General features: G+C 44.7%; 1 protein-coding gene across 1 annotated transcript in view; it reads left to right on the forward strand.

Annotated features, from left to right (window-relative positions):
• Dnah9 (dynein axonemal heavy chain 9) overlaps positions 1-16492 on the forward strand; it is a 328862-nt gene that overhangs the window by 63798 nt on the left and 248572 nt on the right. The window contains 5 exon segments of the mRNA XM_050162584.1: positions 1251-1473; positions 2539-2705; positions 10180-11050; positions 14400-14530; positions 15230-15356. Coding sequence (XP_050018541.1) covers positions 1251-1473; positions 2539-2705; positions 10180-11050; positions 14400-14530; positions 15230-15356 — 1519 coding nt within the window.

Here is a 16492-nt window from a genome sequence, read left to right on the forward strand (position 1 = left end):
TAGCCAAAGTCTATTCTCCAGGTACAGAGCTGCTGCCACCATAAATTAAGCATTGTCTTTAGAATTCTTTCATCTAGACTAGGACCCGATCTTACTATGGTCAGCAAGGACCCCATTAACCACACTCTCCAACTTCCACGCGTCTTTCTCCTCTTGTGCCTCTGCCACCTTGCCTTTGCATTCCTCAAGTCCAACAATGTAACCAACCCCACTGCCTTTGCTCATGTCCTTCCTGCCGCCGAGGCTCCCATCTCTCATGCCTTTCTGTGGCACAGTCCATCACCCATTCAGTGCTGATCGATGCACTCTTGAGGGGAAGGCCTCTGCTGACCTCCCATCACGTCAAGCCTTGGTTTGAGTCTCCATCCCTTTATCCTGATCTTCTCCAGCACCTTTTCATCTCTGTGAGAAGCTGTACAGTGTATGTCATCCGTTTGCTTCCCATTCCCTTGACTGGCTTCTATGCAAGCTTCATACATGCGGGGACTTTGCTCCTCTTCTCTGTCATTCTACTCTCAGCCCCTGGAAACTTGGCAGGGCTCCTGATGGATGCTCACTGAACGATTGCTGAATTGCAGGATGCATCTCACGTAACTGTCATAACAGCTGGTGAGAGAGCCGTCTTCCAGTCTTCTAGGTCAAGGAAACTGGGGACTTGAGATGTTAAGTGCCTTGGCCATCATGACAAGTCTAATAACTGAGAAAGCCCTGGCTCTCCTGGATCTCACTATATGGGCAAGGCTGGCTGCAAACTCACAGAGACCCATCTGCATCAGACTCTTGAGTACTAGAATGTACACCGCCATGCCCAGCCCTCATTTTTGCCTTTAAAATGTTAATGACTTGAAATTATTTCAGATTGAAGTTCTGAAAACATCATGAAAACTTTCTGTTTATGCTTGCCTGACTTTCCAGATGATAGCATCTTGCCACAGTATATGATCAAACGTGAGTTATTATTGACATAGAAGTAGTAACTAGTCCAGAGACCTAACCTAAGTCGCCCCACTCACATCCTTTTTCTGGTCCAAGATCCTTCCTAGGAGGACATACTCCATTCACATGTCACGTCTGCTGAGGGGCCAGGGCTGCCCTCATCTTTCACAACTCGCACACTGGTGAAGAAAGCCACATTAATCAAAAGGCTAATCCCTTGAAGTGCCTGGTCCATGGTGAGCTTTCATCCACCATCGCCGCTGCTAGAGATGTGAGCATCCTTCCCCATGACCCTATGCTTTGTGTTCATTCAGCCTGGCTGACCTTGAGGCATTCATAAAGAACACAGAGAGTGGCTTGCTCAAGAAAGTGGAGAGAGGAGATTTCCAAGGATTGGTGGAGATCATGGGACACCTTGTCACCCTTAAAGAACGGCAAAGCAGCACGGATGACATGTTTGAGCCCCTGAAGCAAACGATTGAACTGCTGAAGTCCTATGAACAGGAGCTGCCGGAAGCCGTGTTTAAGCAACTGGAGGTCAGTGCATCGGACTAGTCCTTATGAGGCTCAGAAGGGGTGGCTTAGGATTTCACGGTGGGGTAGAAGGTGGCGTCGAAGTAAACAGAGAATGGCTCAGTGATGAGTGCAGGCCTAAGGTCTGTGTCTTAGAACTACAATGTGTAACACATGAGTAATGTCTAGCATTTTGGAAATGGTTAAAATACTGAAAACTGTAGTGACAGAACTCACAGATATGCAGATTTTACCCCAGATTTAAAGATAAGTCATTTTATTTGAAATTAGGTGTTTCTATGTAGCCCAGGTGAGGGTTTATTTCATCTTACAACTCTCAGGTCACACTCCATCACCCAGGGAAGTCAGGGCAGGAACTCAAGGCAGGAACTAGAGGTGGGAATTAAAGCAAAGACCATAACAGCATGCTACTTACTGGCTTGTTCCCTGACTTCCTAGGCCTTTTCTTGTTTGTTTGTTTGTTTGTTTGTTTGTACCAGATAGTATCATTTGCTCAGAATCAGCACAGCGTACAGGGGACCATCCTATATTCATAATTAAGAAAATGTCCCACAGACTTGCCCACAAGCCCATCTTGTGGAGGCATTTTCTCAGTTAAGGTTCCCTCTTCTCAAATAAAGCTGGCTTATAGCAAGTTGCCAAAAGGTCCTCTCTAACTAAGTTCATTTCCCCTGCCCCATTCCCACTCTCTGACAAAAGGTTAGGCCAAGTGTTTGATTTGGGGGAAACAAAAATATCTTAATGATTTTAAGAAGGATTGAGAGAAATGGCAGGAACTCAAGAAAATAAGCAAGCCCCCTTGAGGACTATAGAGAAGGGCAAGGGTTACCAGGTCAGAGGTTGAAGGGGCTAAGGGTAGTGCTGAGTCTAAAGTATGTGACCACGGAGAGAGAAGAAAATCAGAGAGGTAAGCTGAGGAAGAGTAGGGTGATGCACAATTAAAAAGGGCACCGGTCCATCCCCGGGGGGCTCTACCGCGGGGGGTGGAGCCCAGAGTGGTGCCCAGTCTCTGCCTATAGGGGAGGGGAGAGAAACATAGGTGTGAGCACTCCCGGGTCTTCTTTACAGGAGCTTCCGGAGAAGTGGAAGAACACGAAGAAGATGGCCACCACTGTGAGGCAGCAGGTGGCCCCGCTGCAGGCAAATGAAGTGACTCTCCTCCGCCAGAGATGCACAGCCTTTGACACCCAGCAGCAGCAATTCCGGGAGAGGTTCCGCAAAGAAGCCCCCTTCAGGTGTGGATCGGGGTGATGTTCTTCTTCTCGAGTCTCTGCTTCGGCTCTTGCGGCAGATAAAAGCTTGTTACCAGTCCTTCCCTCTGTGCGGATAATTTGGTGACAGTGCAGTCCTGGGCTGGACAGAGTCTTAGGATTGTCTGAATGGCAAAAGGCTAGACAACCACCCTCCCTTCAAGAAAGAGTTAGAAGCTTCTTGTGCCCCGGGGTTAATGAGGGAATCATAAGGGCTCATCAGGGAACTATGGTGAAATGATTAGGGTTTCTGCAGTCAGAATTCTGAATCCCCGGACTTCTGTTCTTTGCAGGGGTTTAAAAATGGTTGCTAGAAAACACAGAGACACATATCCCTTGGCCATGTCCCCCCCCCCCACACACACACACATATTTTTAGAACTGGCTGCTAGAGTGTTTAAATAATGTTGGAAAGATTTGAGTGGTTTAAGATTTAGTAAAAGTTAATGTCTAAGGGCATTTCTTTGCACTTGGTAATCCTGTGTTACCTCTCTGTTGATAATCATAGGTCTTGCATAAAGACTTTAAGCTCAGGAAAGAGCGCCATTCAGGGTATCCTGTAGCATGTGCCTGGGTTCAGATCTATAGGGCATCAGCTTCCCAAGCACTGTTTAGCCTGCAGGTCTCACCCCACAGGCAAAGTCATGTCGAACAGCTTGGGACCCCACCCCTCACCCTCAGCCCCTGCCCTATGGTCTGTTTGCCAAGGCTGAGTCTCTCACTGTGGCTGCAGACTAAGACTCTCCAAATGGAGAAAGCCTACAGCAGGACTGAGAAACTTCTCCAGGTCTGCTCTTTGTGTCTATCACATCACATTGGTGAATACCTTTATGCTTCTGATAATGATAGTAGTCGCCTCATAGGTCGTTACTGGAATTAACAAGGTAATTGCTAAAAGGGTTCAGTGCTGCACCCAGTGTGTTGGTGTCCAGCTGTCCTGATGGGCCACTGTTCCAGGTTTAGCGCTGAAAGTCTTATGTCTAGGCCTAATCTTTTTTTTTTTTAAAAAAATCAATTTTAGTTGACAGATAATAATTACATGGCTTCTGAGACACAGGATAATGCGTTGGCCCCTTTATACACTGTGTAAGGATCAATTTGGAATATTGAGGATATCCTGCATCTCAAACATTTTTCACTTTTTTGTGATAAAAAAATTGACATCTTTTCTTCCAGTTGCTTTGAGTCATATCATCTAGTCTTAACGCCATTGTGTCTATGACCAGCCTTCCGGGTGAAGAACCCTCAGGTGTTTCCCTCCTGGTCAGTCTATCTCTCTCCCCCTTTATCCTCACCCTCAGTAAAGACCTGCTCTCACCACTCAATCAGCTAATGTTTATCAAGCAGGTGCTGCCTTCTAGGCAATGGCATTGCATCTACAAAACACAAGACCCTAAGCGGCTAAGAGAGAAACAAGAGTAGAAGTCTAAACCATATTCAGTATGAATGCATAAAGCGTGTGGCTCTACAGCAGGACACTGTCATACAATCACCAGAAAGAGCTTTGAAAGCCTGCAGTGTCCAGCCTGTCCTGAAGACCCACTAAATTAGACCTTCAGGGATAGGATCCATGTGCCTGTATCAAGTGCCTACCCCTGCCCCAACACACACACACACATAATGGTTCCTGTGCCACCAAGACTGAGAGCCACTGCCCTGAAGGGCAATAACTGGTTTTCATTGAAGAAAACATTTAGGGACCTAGAATTTCAAATGACTCTGCACTTTACAGTTTCTTTAGTGGAGCATACCTTTTTCCCCCAAAGAAATGTCTCTTGCTAAGAACATGTATGGAATACACTGGAAGAACATTCTTCCAGAGTTCAGGTCATATCTTTTGGGTCCTCCTTTGGGTATAGAACAGAAATTCTAAGTTGAATTCAAATTGTGAGAAGACAACATGCATGAGGGAGGTTGGTTTTCAAGAGGCCTAAAGTTCATCACAACCAGGTCAGTAATATAGGCACATAGCAAAGCAGACATAAACAAGCCTTTATGTCAACTAGCTACTTAAAATTCTTCAAATGAATCCCGTAGGTGCTTAAAGAAATAGCTTCCAAGAGTGACCGTGGGACAGGAACCAGCCATGGTGTCCTTTTTGAGGTCCTTTTTGAGGCAGCCAACATTCATGTGTAGTGTGTGTGTATTGACCAGCTGGTGGGCTATTTTATTTTCTTTCTGTACGTGGTTGTTTTTTTCTACTTAGTGTTCCTTCCTGGCTGCTTCTGTGATGCTGTTACTCTTAGCAGGGCTTTCTAGATTCACATCTGTTCGTTTCACATGCAGACAAATCTTCAGAGGAGAATTCTGGGAAAAGAACTCTCACAACAGCCTGAGAAAACAAATGTCACTGAAATGTTGACGTGTTTCTCTTCTGGAATCGTGGGGCTCTTGCTACAGGGAACCTTAGCAGACACCAACATGTGTGTTATTTGTTTAGTTCCTTACTTCGGTGTGCGTGTGTAAAATGTGGACTCAAGTGAGCACTTGTTCCTTTACATTTTGATCATTTATAGACCTCCAGCCCCTGCTGCCTTCTCTAACAGTGCAAGTTTCTGACCCTGGAGCCAGCTACGCTCAGCTTCTAGCATTCTTGTCTTTGAGAGGGAAGGAGAAAATGAGTGTCTCATTAGGCCCTTGCCATCTGACAGATGAGGTGCGAAGTTGGGCTTCTGAAATTTAGATTCCCTCTTCGTGCCCGAGTCAAATGTTCCCGCTTCCTTTAGTTCTTAACTCTAGGACAGCTCAGCATATTTCTTAGCTGAGTCCCCACGCTTCATAATAATTGACTAAACTGTCAGAGTCGAATTCAAGGACCCTCTACTGCTTTTGAAATCTGTGCCAGATTCTACCGAAAGGAATATTCTGTGCTCTGTCCTTCTCTTGTTCTGTCTGTGACCTTGAGCACCATTTTCCTGACCTTAAAGAATGGAGCCATGATAAGCATCTTCCTACTTTCTTCAAGGCCAAGGTAATCCAAGGATGTACAGCCTAGACTGTCTATCCTATGAGCTCCAACTCATAGGGAGGCTGTTAGGGCTCTCAGTTGGCCATCAGATTCTGTGAACAGCTGGCAGAACCTACCTGAAGATGCCCTCGTTAGAAGCTGTGCATGACGGCAACAGGAAAAAAACAGGTTTTCCTAACAGCCTGACAACAGCCTGACACGGGAGCATGAGGGATGGGCACCCATAGGTCCTGCTTGTGAAGTACCTATTGTCACTTCTAAAGCTGGAGAACAGAGCTATTTGGGTCATTCAGTTAGTGGTAGGGACATAGCAATATCCTACATTAAGATATAGCATTGGTTCAGCTTGCCTGACTTACCAGTTAACCTAACTCATCTGTATGATTTAGAATTCTGTAGAGTAGAGGGGTAGGGGCTTGGCCTCAACAGTGGAGCGAGCTAAGAATTATAAGGATAGTAGAATTTTTCAGAAATATACAACCCCTGACATCAACAACTTATGGCCTTAGGGGTAATTTCAAAATTGAGTAATAAGACACATTCTTGGTATCATCTTTAACTGAAGTTGCTGACACATCGTAGGGACAGTGGCAATTGAGCCAATAACACAAGTTACATTGGTGATTAATAACTGGACTGGAAGGCAAAGATGTTCCATAAAAAATAATCACGGGAAAAGGGGCAAATGACTGGAAGTTTAAGACATGGAGTGAGTACAGCTGAGATGCAGGAGCTAGGGCATGAGGGTAGAGAGGGTGAGAGACACAGAGTGTAGCTGAGATGCAGGAGCTGTAACATGAGGGTAGAAAGTGAGACATGGATTTAGTACAGCTGAGATGCAGCAGCTGGGACATGAGGGTACACCAAGTGAGACACAGAGTGCAGCTGAGATGCAGGAGCTGGAGCCTGAGGATAGACAGAGAGGTCCAGGTGACCCTGGCTCAGAAGTCGGCATCTGGAAGCACAGCCTTACAGATGTGCAATGGGCTTCGTTCTGACCATGTTTGATGTACCTGACCTACCAAATACCACAACTAGCAACACAGTAGGACACTGTAGGTCAGCTGTGCCTCTCATGATCCCATGCCTGGTTTCTGGTACCTGATCTCTGGCATCATGAAGGAGGATTGAACTGCAAGCCTATTGCTAGCCCAAAAGGAAAGTGAAATTCACATTCCAAATTGTAGTGCAACTAAATTAGTATTGCTTTTGTGCCACCATAGGATAGAAGATATACATTACAGCATTGAATATTGGAAAGTTGTCTCTATTATTACTCCTCCTTTCGCATGGAGCAGGACGGACTGAAGACCAGGTCTCAAATGAGAGGGCATAACAGCCATGAATCAAAGTGGTAATGCCGGAACAGAAGCAATCAATGGCCAAGACTGCAGTTTGAGAAGCAGGAGAATCAACAGGAACTGAGGGAAGACAGTATGGGATGCTTCTCCATCTTGTAGCTAGGACAACTAGGTGGATATTGGTACCTAAATGGGATAGCACAGAGTGTGCAGGACTAGGGAATCCACAGTTCAGGGTGGGCACCTCGAGTTTTGTGTGCTGGAAGGTTATTGTGCAGGCATAGGTTAGTCTTTATTCTCCATCCAGCTGCAATGCTGTGGTTGGCATTTCCCGGTGGCTAGCTCCACAAGAGTCAGAAGGGGCTCCTCCTCTTCTCTCTCTATAAGCTCACGGTTGAGCAATGTATTTCCATTGCATAATTGTAGTTTTATTTCTGCAGACATTCACCCTTCGTTTTAAGATACTCATCACATCTTTATTTCAGTTTCAAAGACCCAGTGTGCCCTTCCCCTCTGTGACTTTCTTGTTTTTAAACTCTCTTCTTTCTGTGGTTTGGAAAAATGCTTCATTGTTAGAACATGTGTAAAGTTTATGAATATCTTGACAAGTTGGCATAAAGGAATGGTTTTGAAACAGAGGCTTGTTATATAGTACCCCAGGAGCCTCTTATCTCAGCCTCCTGAGTGGTGAGATTATTGGCACATACCACGATGCCGATTTTATTCTAAATGTTTGAAATTGCTGCCTGCTCTCATGTGTAGAGATGCCCTCCAAACTTACTCGAAATTGGTGTTCATGCATGATCAGATACAGGAAAAGGTCTTCCACAAATTCAAACAATAAACAAATTATACCAACAACACATTTAAGAAACCATTGTCAATTTCTGGATGTTTGTGTGATGAGGAAAAACAGAACATGCTATTGCCTTCTGTGCCCTGTAAATGCCCCTAACTCACATCTTGTCTGGTAGTTTCTTTCTGAACCACGCACCATGATGAATTAAATGGGATGTGGGCTCTTTTATTTTTTTTTAGTTTTTCTGAATTTCGTAGATCTTCTTCCAACACCAAGTAGTCAATTGAACATTCTAAATTTACTGTAGACCAGAGAATAAGTAGAGTTCACAGACACCAACAGTTCATCTCTGCAAGAAAAAACAAAAACAACCAACCAGAAGACTCTTTGTGCCTTGGTGATCTTTCTTGCTTGTCACAAAGACAATTCTATTTCTTCCATGTCGTCCATTATCTACTGCTCATTGGAGAGGAGGAAGGAAAAACCTAAGGAGGAGGCTCTTTCCACTCTGAAAACCACCCTCGTATTCTGTGCTGAAGGCTAGCCATGACCTGTGCATGGTTTTCAGCCACTCGCCTTGGTGGCCATAGCCCAAACCCAAACCAATTCAGAAGGAGCAGGCAGACAGCCTGCAGAACATGCATCCAAGCTAAGCTGCACCAGTGCAATGGTGTGCATGACTGTTACTGCATTGCATGGTGGTGGGAGGTTAGAGCAAGCAGTTCAGGTGAGTGTTTAAATTAGAATTTCTTTCCCTCGGTTATGGCAGATATTTCTAGAGACAAGTAAAAGAAAGAACAGTTCATAAAAGGGAGTCCACACATCATCCTCTTCCTCCCTTCCATATCCTGTCAGTAAACACTCCTGCGCAGTAAAAAGATGGAACGAGCCATTTCTCTGTTCATCATTCCTTTGTGTGAGGCCCTATCCAGAGTTTGGAAGAGTTTCATCTCCTTTAAGTGGTAGGACCCTAAATATCTACCTCTATAAACACACAGAAGCAGAAAGCTTCAGCCTGGGAATGGAGAGGAAAGATAACTGGTGATGAGAGAAGAAAAAGCAGAGGCCCCTTGAAACTGGGGTCACCGTGTGAGCTCCTTTACATGTGAGGCTCTTCATTGAGGAAGGAGCATGACTGGAAGCCTGCCTTGTGGGTGGTTGTGCAAAGTGTTAATACTCAATGATAAGGTACTCCAACTGGGTGTGTGCTTTCAGCACTCAACATAAAGGGTCAAAAGAATAGAACCACGAAAGTAAAACCTGTGTTTTGCTGGAACAATGGATGCTGCTCAGCTGGGGCTGAAGAATCAGCTGTGATTAAGAAGAGACCAGCATCACTGAGGTGCAATCTCCTGGAAGTGTTTCCTCAGGTTGGCACTGGGAAGTTGTGGACCAGAGGTGGCCAAGGTTGCACCTCACACTGGCAGTAAGGTAGCCCACACAGCGCTTGTTTTGAAGGCATGAAATGGCCATAGAAGCAACTGGGGCTTGGCACTGTGAGAGCTCAGGGGATGCCATCGGTGAAGATGCAGCTTCAGGGGCAGTTGGCAGCCCAGGTGCAGCAGAAGAGCTCTGTTGTAGGATAACTGATCACGCTCTGAATCCCCGATATGCACTGTTTACTGGACAAACCTGTTTCTAGTTGTGGTGTGTCTCAGCCCTGGCACATGCCTTTGATCTGGGAGCTTCCTGCTTGAATATTGTGGACAGGATTGGGTGGAGTCAACCATAGATCAATACATGGAGCAAGCAACCAATTAACAGGAAGTAAACCTAAGATTACTTTTTAAAGAAACATGGAGAGTAAGAGGGAGTCAAGAGGATGGATACACAAGAAGTAGAAGGGAGGGACATTGAGTTTGAGCAGATTTGTTTGAGATGGTAGGAGGGAGGAGAGGCTTCTGGGATGATGAGGGAGGAGGAAGGTCAACTGGGTGTTCTCTCTACCCCTCTGAACTAGCAGACTTGCAACCCAGCATCTGACTCTTGAGTCTGATGGTAAAATCAAATGAGTAAGATTTGGTGAAAAGCAAACTTCAGCATTTTGAAGATGAGGTCTAAGCATGACATTGCTCATTTATGATCGTTGTATCTTTTGAGACAGAGTCTCACTGCTGAGTCCACACTGACCTCAAACTCAAGATCTTCCTCTGTCTTCCAAGTGTGAGGATTAGAGTCTTGGGTCACAATACCCATCATCTTCTCTGATGCTCTTGAATGGCTTTTCCTTCTAGTGGTCACCCTACCCCATCTATCCCAGGGTGAGAAGCTGTGTTAGGAGCCTCTCCTCTTCTCCTGGGTACCAAACCTTTCAGCAGATGCTACCTTAGGGGTTCTAGGAGTTGAGTCCTGTGTGTCATGCTTACCAAAGGAATATGTTATACTTCCTAGGTTTGATAGCGTTGGTCCACATCACATGCTGGATGTCTGGCACAGGGAGATCGAGCACATGGAGTCCACCATGGCCACCATCTCCAAGTCAGCTGATCTGTTTGAGGTCAATGTCCCTGACTATAAGCAGCTGAGGCAGTGCAGGAAGGAGGCCTGCCAGCTAAAGGAGCTCTGGGACACCATTGGAATGGTGACCTCCAGTATCCATGCCTGGGAGGCTACCAGCTGGAGGGACATCAGTGTGGAAGCCATGGACTTGGAGTGCAAGCAGTTCACCCGGCACATCCGGAACCTAGACAAGGAGCTCAGAGCCTGGGATGCATTCACAGGCCTGGAAAGTACTGTGTTGAATACTCTGACCTCCCTGAGGGCCGTGGCGGAGCTGCAGAACCCTGCCATCCGGGAGCGGCACTGGAGACAACTGATGCAGGCCACTGGCGTGAGTTTCACCATGGATCAGGACACCACACTGGCTCACCTCCTGCAGCTCCAGCTTCACCATTTCAAAGATGAGGTCCGGGGCATTGTGGACCGAGCTGTGAAAGAGATGGGTATGGAGAAGACCTTAAGCGAACTGCAGAACACCTGGGCCAGCATGGAATTCCAGTATGAGCCCCACACACGAACTCATGTACCCTTGCTGCAGTCAGATGAGGACCTCATCGAGGTTCTGGAGGACAATCAAGTGCAACTTCAGAACCTGATGATGTCCAAACACGTTGCTTTCTTCCTGGAAGAAGTATCAAGTTGGCAGAAGAAGCTGTCCACAGCTGACTCAGTAATCTCCATCTGGTTTGAGGTGCAGCGTACCTGGTCTCACCTGGAGAGCATATTCATTGGCTCTGAAGACATCCGGGCTCAGCTACCACAGGTAATCCTATGCTACCCTAGTGTCTGGTTCAGGTGAGGACCTTCCCACCCGAAGTGTTGGGGTTCTTTTCTCTGCTCCTCGCTGACCTGAACCATCACCAAAAATGTGCTAGCATGTTTGCAAACAGTTTGCCTTGACATGAGAAGGAGAAAGAAAAGGAGCGATTTACTCCTATTTTTCAAGTGTGTGTGAGAAAAGCAATAGAAGATTCCAGCTACTGAGGCTTGGGAATGGCTCCTTAAGGGTCACTTCATAGGTCTCATATCACCTGTACTCAAACAAACTGAGTCTTGTTAACAGGCAAGTTCAAGGTCATTCTCCCCAGGCAGTGAGCCATGCAGCAAACCTTTGATCAGTATTAGCATGTCTCTGCTAGTAGCAGAAATACTTGTTCTCTGCTAAAGATTAACAGCAGATTTCCCTAAAATATATGCTCCCATTATCACCCTCCCCTGTGCCTGCCCCTTCTCCCTAGCCCTAATTAATGCGTCATTAGCCAACTGCTGTCTCAGTGGACTCTAATTCCGTCTCTGGTTTTGCCCTAGACATCTTCTGTACCCATTCGGTACAGCCAGTTCTTTGCTGACAAATTAGTTTGATGATGAAATGTCACCAGTTGTCCAGGCCTTGTTAAGAACTTAAAGCACATGCCATCCAACACTGCAGCTCTCCAGCACATCCTGCAGAAGCATGCTAGCAGGCAATAAGCTGGCTTCAAGGTTGGCATTCACAACAGAAACTAACAGGGGGACAGTTCTGTATGGCAGCTGTCAGGAAGCCAGCAGCAGACTTTATTTATCCTAAACACCAGCAATTGATGAAGAATAAGTTTAATTAGAAGGGGTGAGGACATAGGTGGAGACTTTGGGAGAGACCTTAAAAGGTGTCTGAGAGCCTCTTATGAAAAATGTGAAAGAACCTGGTCTCTGGATAGTGCTGCAGGTTTGTGCACAGAACCTGTAAATGCCTGCCATTCCTTCCTATTAAAAGCATAACAGAAAAGAGTTCGGTCTCAGTATGCCCTAACTAGTAACTATTTTCTTCCATTAAGACTATTTCCCAACTTTTGTGCATGTATGCACTCAGTTTTTTTTTTCCATAATTGCTTCCAGAGTAATTACAGTTCTCTGATTGGCTCTTTTTATTTGAACATTCATGCCAGGTATGAATCTGCTTCTGTCACCTTGATGCCATTTCGTTTTCAGGCAAAGCAAAACACTGCCTTGAGAGGGGATTTTAAAGTATGTTCCCCACCTCTCTTGTCTTTTGATCATCTTGGGTGATGGGTACGGGTTACAGAGGGCAGGGTAGCAGGCCTAGGCCTCCACTCTAATTCTCCCATGATGGGCAAGTTATCTACTTAATGTCTTCACACCTTGATTTCCTCATATGTAAGTTACGACGGGTACTAGCACCTACTTTGGAAGGTCCATTAAACCAATGCACACAGCATATAAGATTATGATTACTGTTTCTAGTAACACAATATGTTCTCACCAGGTGCCACATTTAGGCTAAAATCCTTTGTATGTTTTAGTTTCTTGATCATTTTAGCACAGTGAGAATTATGGCATTAAAAAGTTTATATATATATATATATATATATATATATATATATCATCCAATCTATTGCCTACTTGGTTTAGGAATCAGTTATTGGACAGTTGGAGTGATAGTGGAGAGTCCCTGAGACTTCCTTAGTGATCATGTGTGTTATTTGCTTTTTGACTTTTGCTCTTGCATGAGCACACATGAGCTTCTATTACGCTGCATGACCTGTAAGACCAAAGGAAACCAGATGCAGAAGTAGATGTGGGAACACTGATGAGCTCTGTTTGGTCACACAGTAGCAATCTGGAGGTTGAAAGGAAAGCAAAAGGATGCTACCTGTGTTTTTATTGTAGTGGTTTGAGATTTTGGGTAAATTATTTTAGATTAAAAACATGGTATTGCCGGCGGTGGTGGCGCACGCCTTTAATCCCAGCACTCAGGAGGCAGAGGCAGGCGGATCTCTGTGAGTTCGAGACCAGCCTGGTCTACAAGAGCTAGTTCTAGGACAGGCTCCAAAACCACAGCGAAACCCTGTCTCGGAAGAAAAAAAAACAAACATGGTATTATGATAAACTGATAGGTTTATTATTATTACATTTTAATTTTTATTTCCAAGCCTCAAACAAATCCCCTGTTCCTCTGGTCCTTTTCACACACGTGTGCACACACATACCTTTCACAATAATCCCAGAGCTGTAAGTGCAGGATTTGTGTTAACAATGTATACACTGGGCCTGGGCTCCACAAATCTGCATTTTATCAGTAGTGACTCTCTCTAAAGGTCTCCATATGTTGCCAAGAGAAGTTTCCTTGATGAGAGGTGAGAACTACACTTACTAGTGGTATAAGGATATTTATTAAGAATGTAGGGATGGATTGTGTAGGTTTAGTAAAGTAGTAGTTGTAGGTTCTCCTCTGAGATCCATGACTTCATTAGCCATGAATAGGTGACTAGGTTTCCAGTACCACACATGGTTTCCTTATTTTGAATGGGTCTTAAGTCCCACTAAGGAGCTATTGGTTACTGCCAAGGTATTCTCGCCACTACTGCATGTTTAAGGTTGTAGTACCATGTTGGTTGTTATTGGAGCTCATAAGGGCCATCTCTGAGTAGAATGGCTGATTTCTGCCCTCCCTTGGGAACTAATACAGCACCTTCTGGTACCATGAAGGCTAGTCCTCAAAGAGGAGGCTTTTGAGTCAGATTCACTTCAAAACCCTGTATCTGAAGGTCATGGTGTCTTTAGCAATAAGGGTTTATCATCTACCTCTAGAGGGGGAGAGGGCAACCTAAGGCATCTACAAAAATGACTGTAATGTTTACCGAGTTTCTTGGACAACCCTGACCAACTCAAAAAAGGGCTTCTCATGCCTGGTATTGGGGGTTTTGTTAGATAGTCTATGGCTTCTGGGGTGAGCATTGTTGGCTCATATGGGAAAATTTCATTTAAACTACGTTATAGGTATGTATGGGCAGATAGTTAAATTACTATTCATTATCACTCCTTGAGATATAGTTTACCCTTTCTTATTTACATTTCTTTCTCCTTCCTAATTAAAGTCTCTTGCACTTTTTAAGTGAATTAAATAATTAAAATTTTTCTTTTAAAATACTTTAGCTTCTTGTACAGAAAATATTGCTTGGCAGGTCACCTGTATAAACAAAAGAAAAAGGGTACCAATTTTAACATGTCCAAATGTCTCTTCTTGGGAATGGACTGATTTCTGCCCTCAAATGACTGAAAGGGCCAAGCTGAGACAAATATTGATTATTATTTTCTATATGCTTCATCTCTAGGACTCTAAGAGATTTGAAGGCATTGACTCTGACTTCAGAAAGCTGGCCTGTGATGTTGAGAAAACCCCAAATGTGGTAGAAGCCACGAATAAGCCAGGCCTCTATGACAAGCTGGAGGATCTTCAGAGCAGGTAGATGGGCTTGCCAGCCTGGCGGTGGGAGGATGCAAACTTTCCTTCTCTGTCTCTGACCTTTATTAACTGCCTGTCAATGAGAGCATGCTTGGCCTTTGCTTTCCCTGTGGGCTGGGTAATATAGAGTATGCTACCATCAGGAGTTTTGATACAGATGTGAACAGAAATGTCCGTTTACAAATATCTCTAGGTCTTTGTTGTTCTTAAATCTGAAAATATCCCATATATGGCAAATACAGTCATCCTTCAGTCTTCCACTTAGAATTGCTGCTGAGACAAACCTGCAGATATACAGAAGTTCACAAGCTGCAAGTTCCTTATGCAAAATACTGTTGCATATAACCTGTGCAGTCCTCCCGTGGCTTATACGTCACTTCTAGCCTATATAACCTGTGCAGTTTTCCCATGGCTTACACGTCCCTTCTAGCCTATCTACAATACCTAACTCAAAACAAATGCTTTGTAAATGGTTATGTTGTATTATTTAGGGATTGATGACCAAAAATGTTTGTGTGTGTTTAAAAACGCATGAAAAATGTTCCCAAATATTTTTAATCTGTAGTTCTTTAACCCTCAGAAGGGGAATTTACAGACACCGAGGACTGCCTGTGTTTGTATGTAGGTAATGCATGTGTAGCTCAGGGCCAATTGTACTCCTTATACTAAACTAGGAGAACCTGTGTTCTGTGCCCTCAGGTTGTGCCTCTGCGAAAAAGCCCTAGCCGAGTACCTAGACACCAAGAGACTTGCCTTTCCTCGGTTTTACTTCCTGTCCTCCTCTGATCTGCTGGACATCCTTTCTAATGGCACAGCCCCACAACAGGTAAGCTGGGCAGCATCTTTCAAACAATCCGAAGGGCTGGGGCACACCCAGCAGGAGCCTACGCTCAGAAAGGAGACAAGCATTTCAGAACCAGGTTGCTTTAGGGATCTCTGCCTCCTTCAGCTTTTACACACACACACGTGCACACACACACACACACACACACACAAACACACACCACCTCTTCTCCAGCAGCTGAAACAGAAATGGAGTGGCAAAAGAGCATGAAGTTAAGCCTGTATCAAGAATGCCTTCGACCTGGTTCTGAAGAGCCATCCAGTCAATCATGGTCAACAGTGACATCCATATAAAGAAGCCTGGCGTTCTGTCACTGGTCGGAGGGCATGCATGGCGCTGGAGGATATGATATGAACTGAGAGAAATCCATCATGGAAAGACAATTGTCACACGGGGAAGCTGAAGTTGATCTCACAGAAGTAGAGAGAAGGCCGTTGGTTACCAGAGAGGTAGAGGGGATGGCTAGTGTGTGTAATGGGTACTATATTAGGCGTGATTGGATAACTTGGAAGATTTTATAGCACAGTAAGATAACGGTAGTACACAACAGTTTACATATTTCAAGAAAACTTAATAGAATTTCAATAATCCCAATATAAGAAAGAACAAATTGTTTGATATGATAGATGTTTCGATCACCCTGACCTGATCATATTTGTTACATAGATGTATTAAAGTGTCATGCAAGACCCCATAAATCCATACAGTGATTATGTACATTTGTGTCAATTACAAATAAGAAAAATTATACCAATAGTTTCTACAAGGTTTGTTAAGTTGAGACATTATTGATTGGGCCTTAGGGTGTTTTGATCAAAAAAGCATAGTGAGGAATTCCACACTGAGTTTTCTCCTTTAATTCCAGTCCCTTACTGGCCAGATAGGCTATTCCTTCTTCACAAGTTTTTATCTGTCAAAGTGGAGTCTGCTACCTTACGTGATCAGTGTTTGAACCACAAGGTAATGCTCCTTTGGTGTTTGTGCCAACAGGCACTGGTCCTCAACTTGAAGAAGTGGCAGAACCCTGTCGGCGATCTGTTACAAACACAGCCCCTCTCTCGGTCTCCAGAACATCTGGTTGCCTGAATCCACATGGGTCTGCAGGCTTTGCCTTTGAA

The sequence above is a fragment of the Alexandromys fortis genome, unplaced genomic scaffold, assembly GCF_014885135.2.
Source record: "Alexandromys fortis isolate MF-2015 unplaced genomic scaffold, M_Fortis_MF-2015_v1.1 scaffold_84, whole genome shotgun sequence".
NCBI lineage: Eukaryota > Metazoa > Chordata > Mammalia > Rodentia > Cricetidae > Alexandromys > Alexandromys fortis.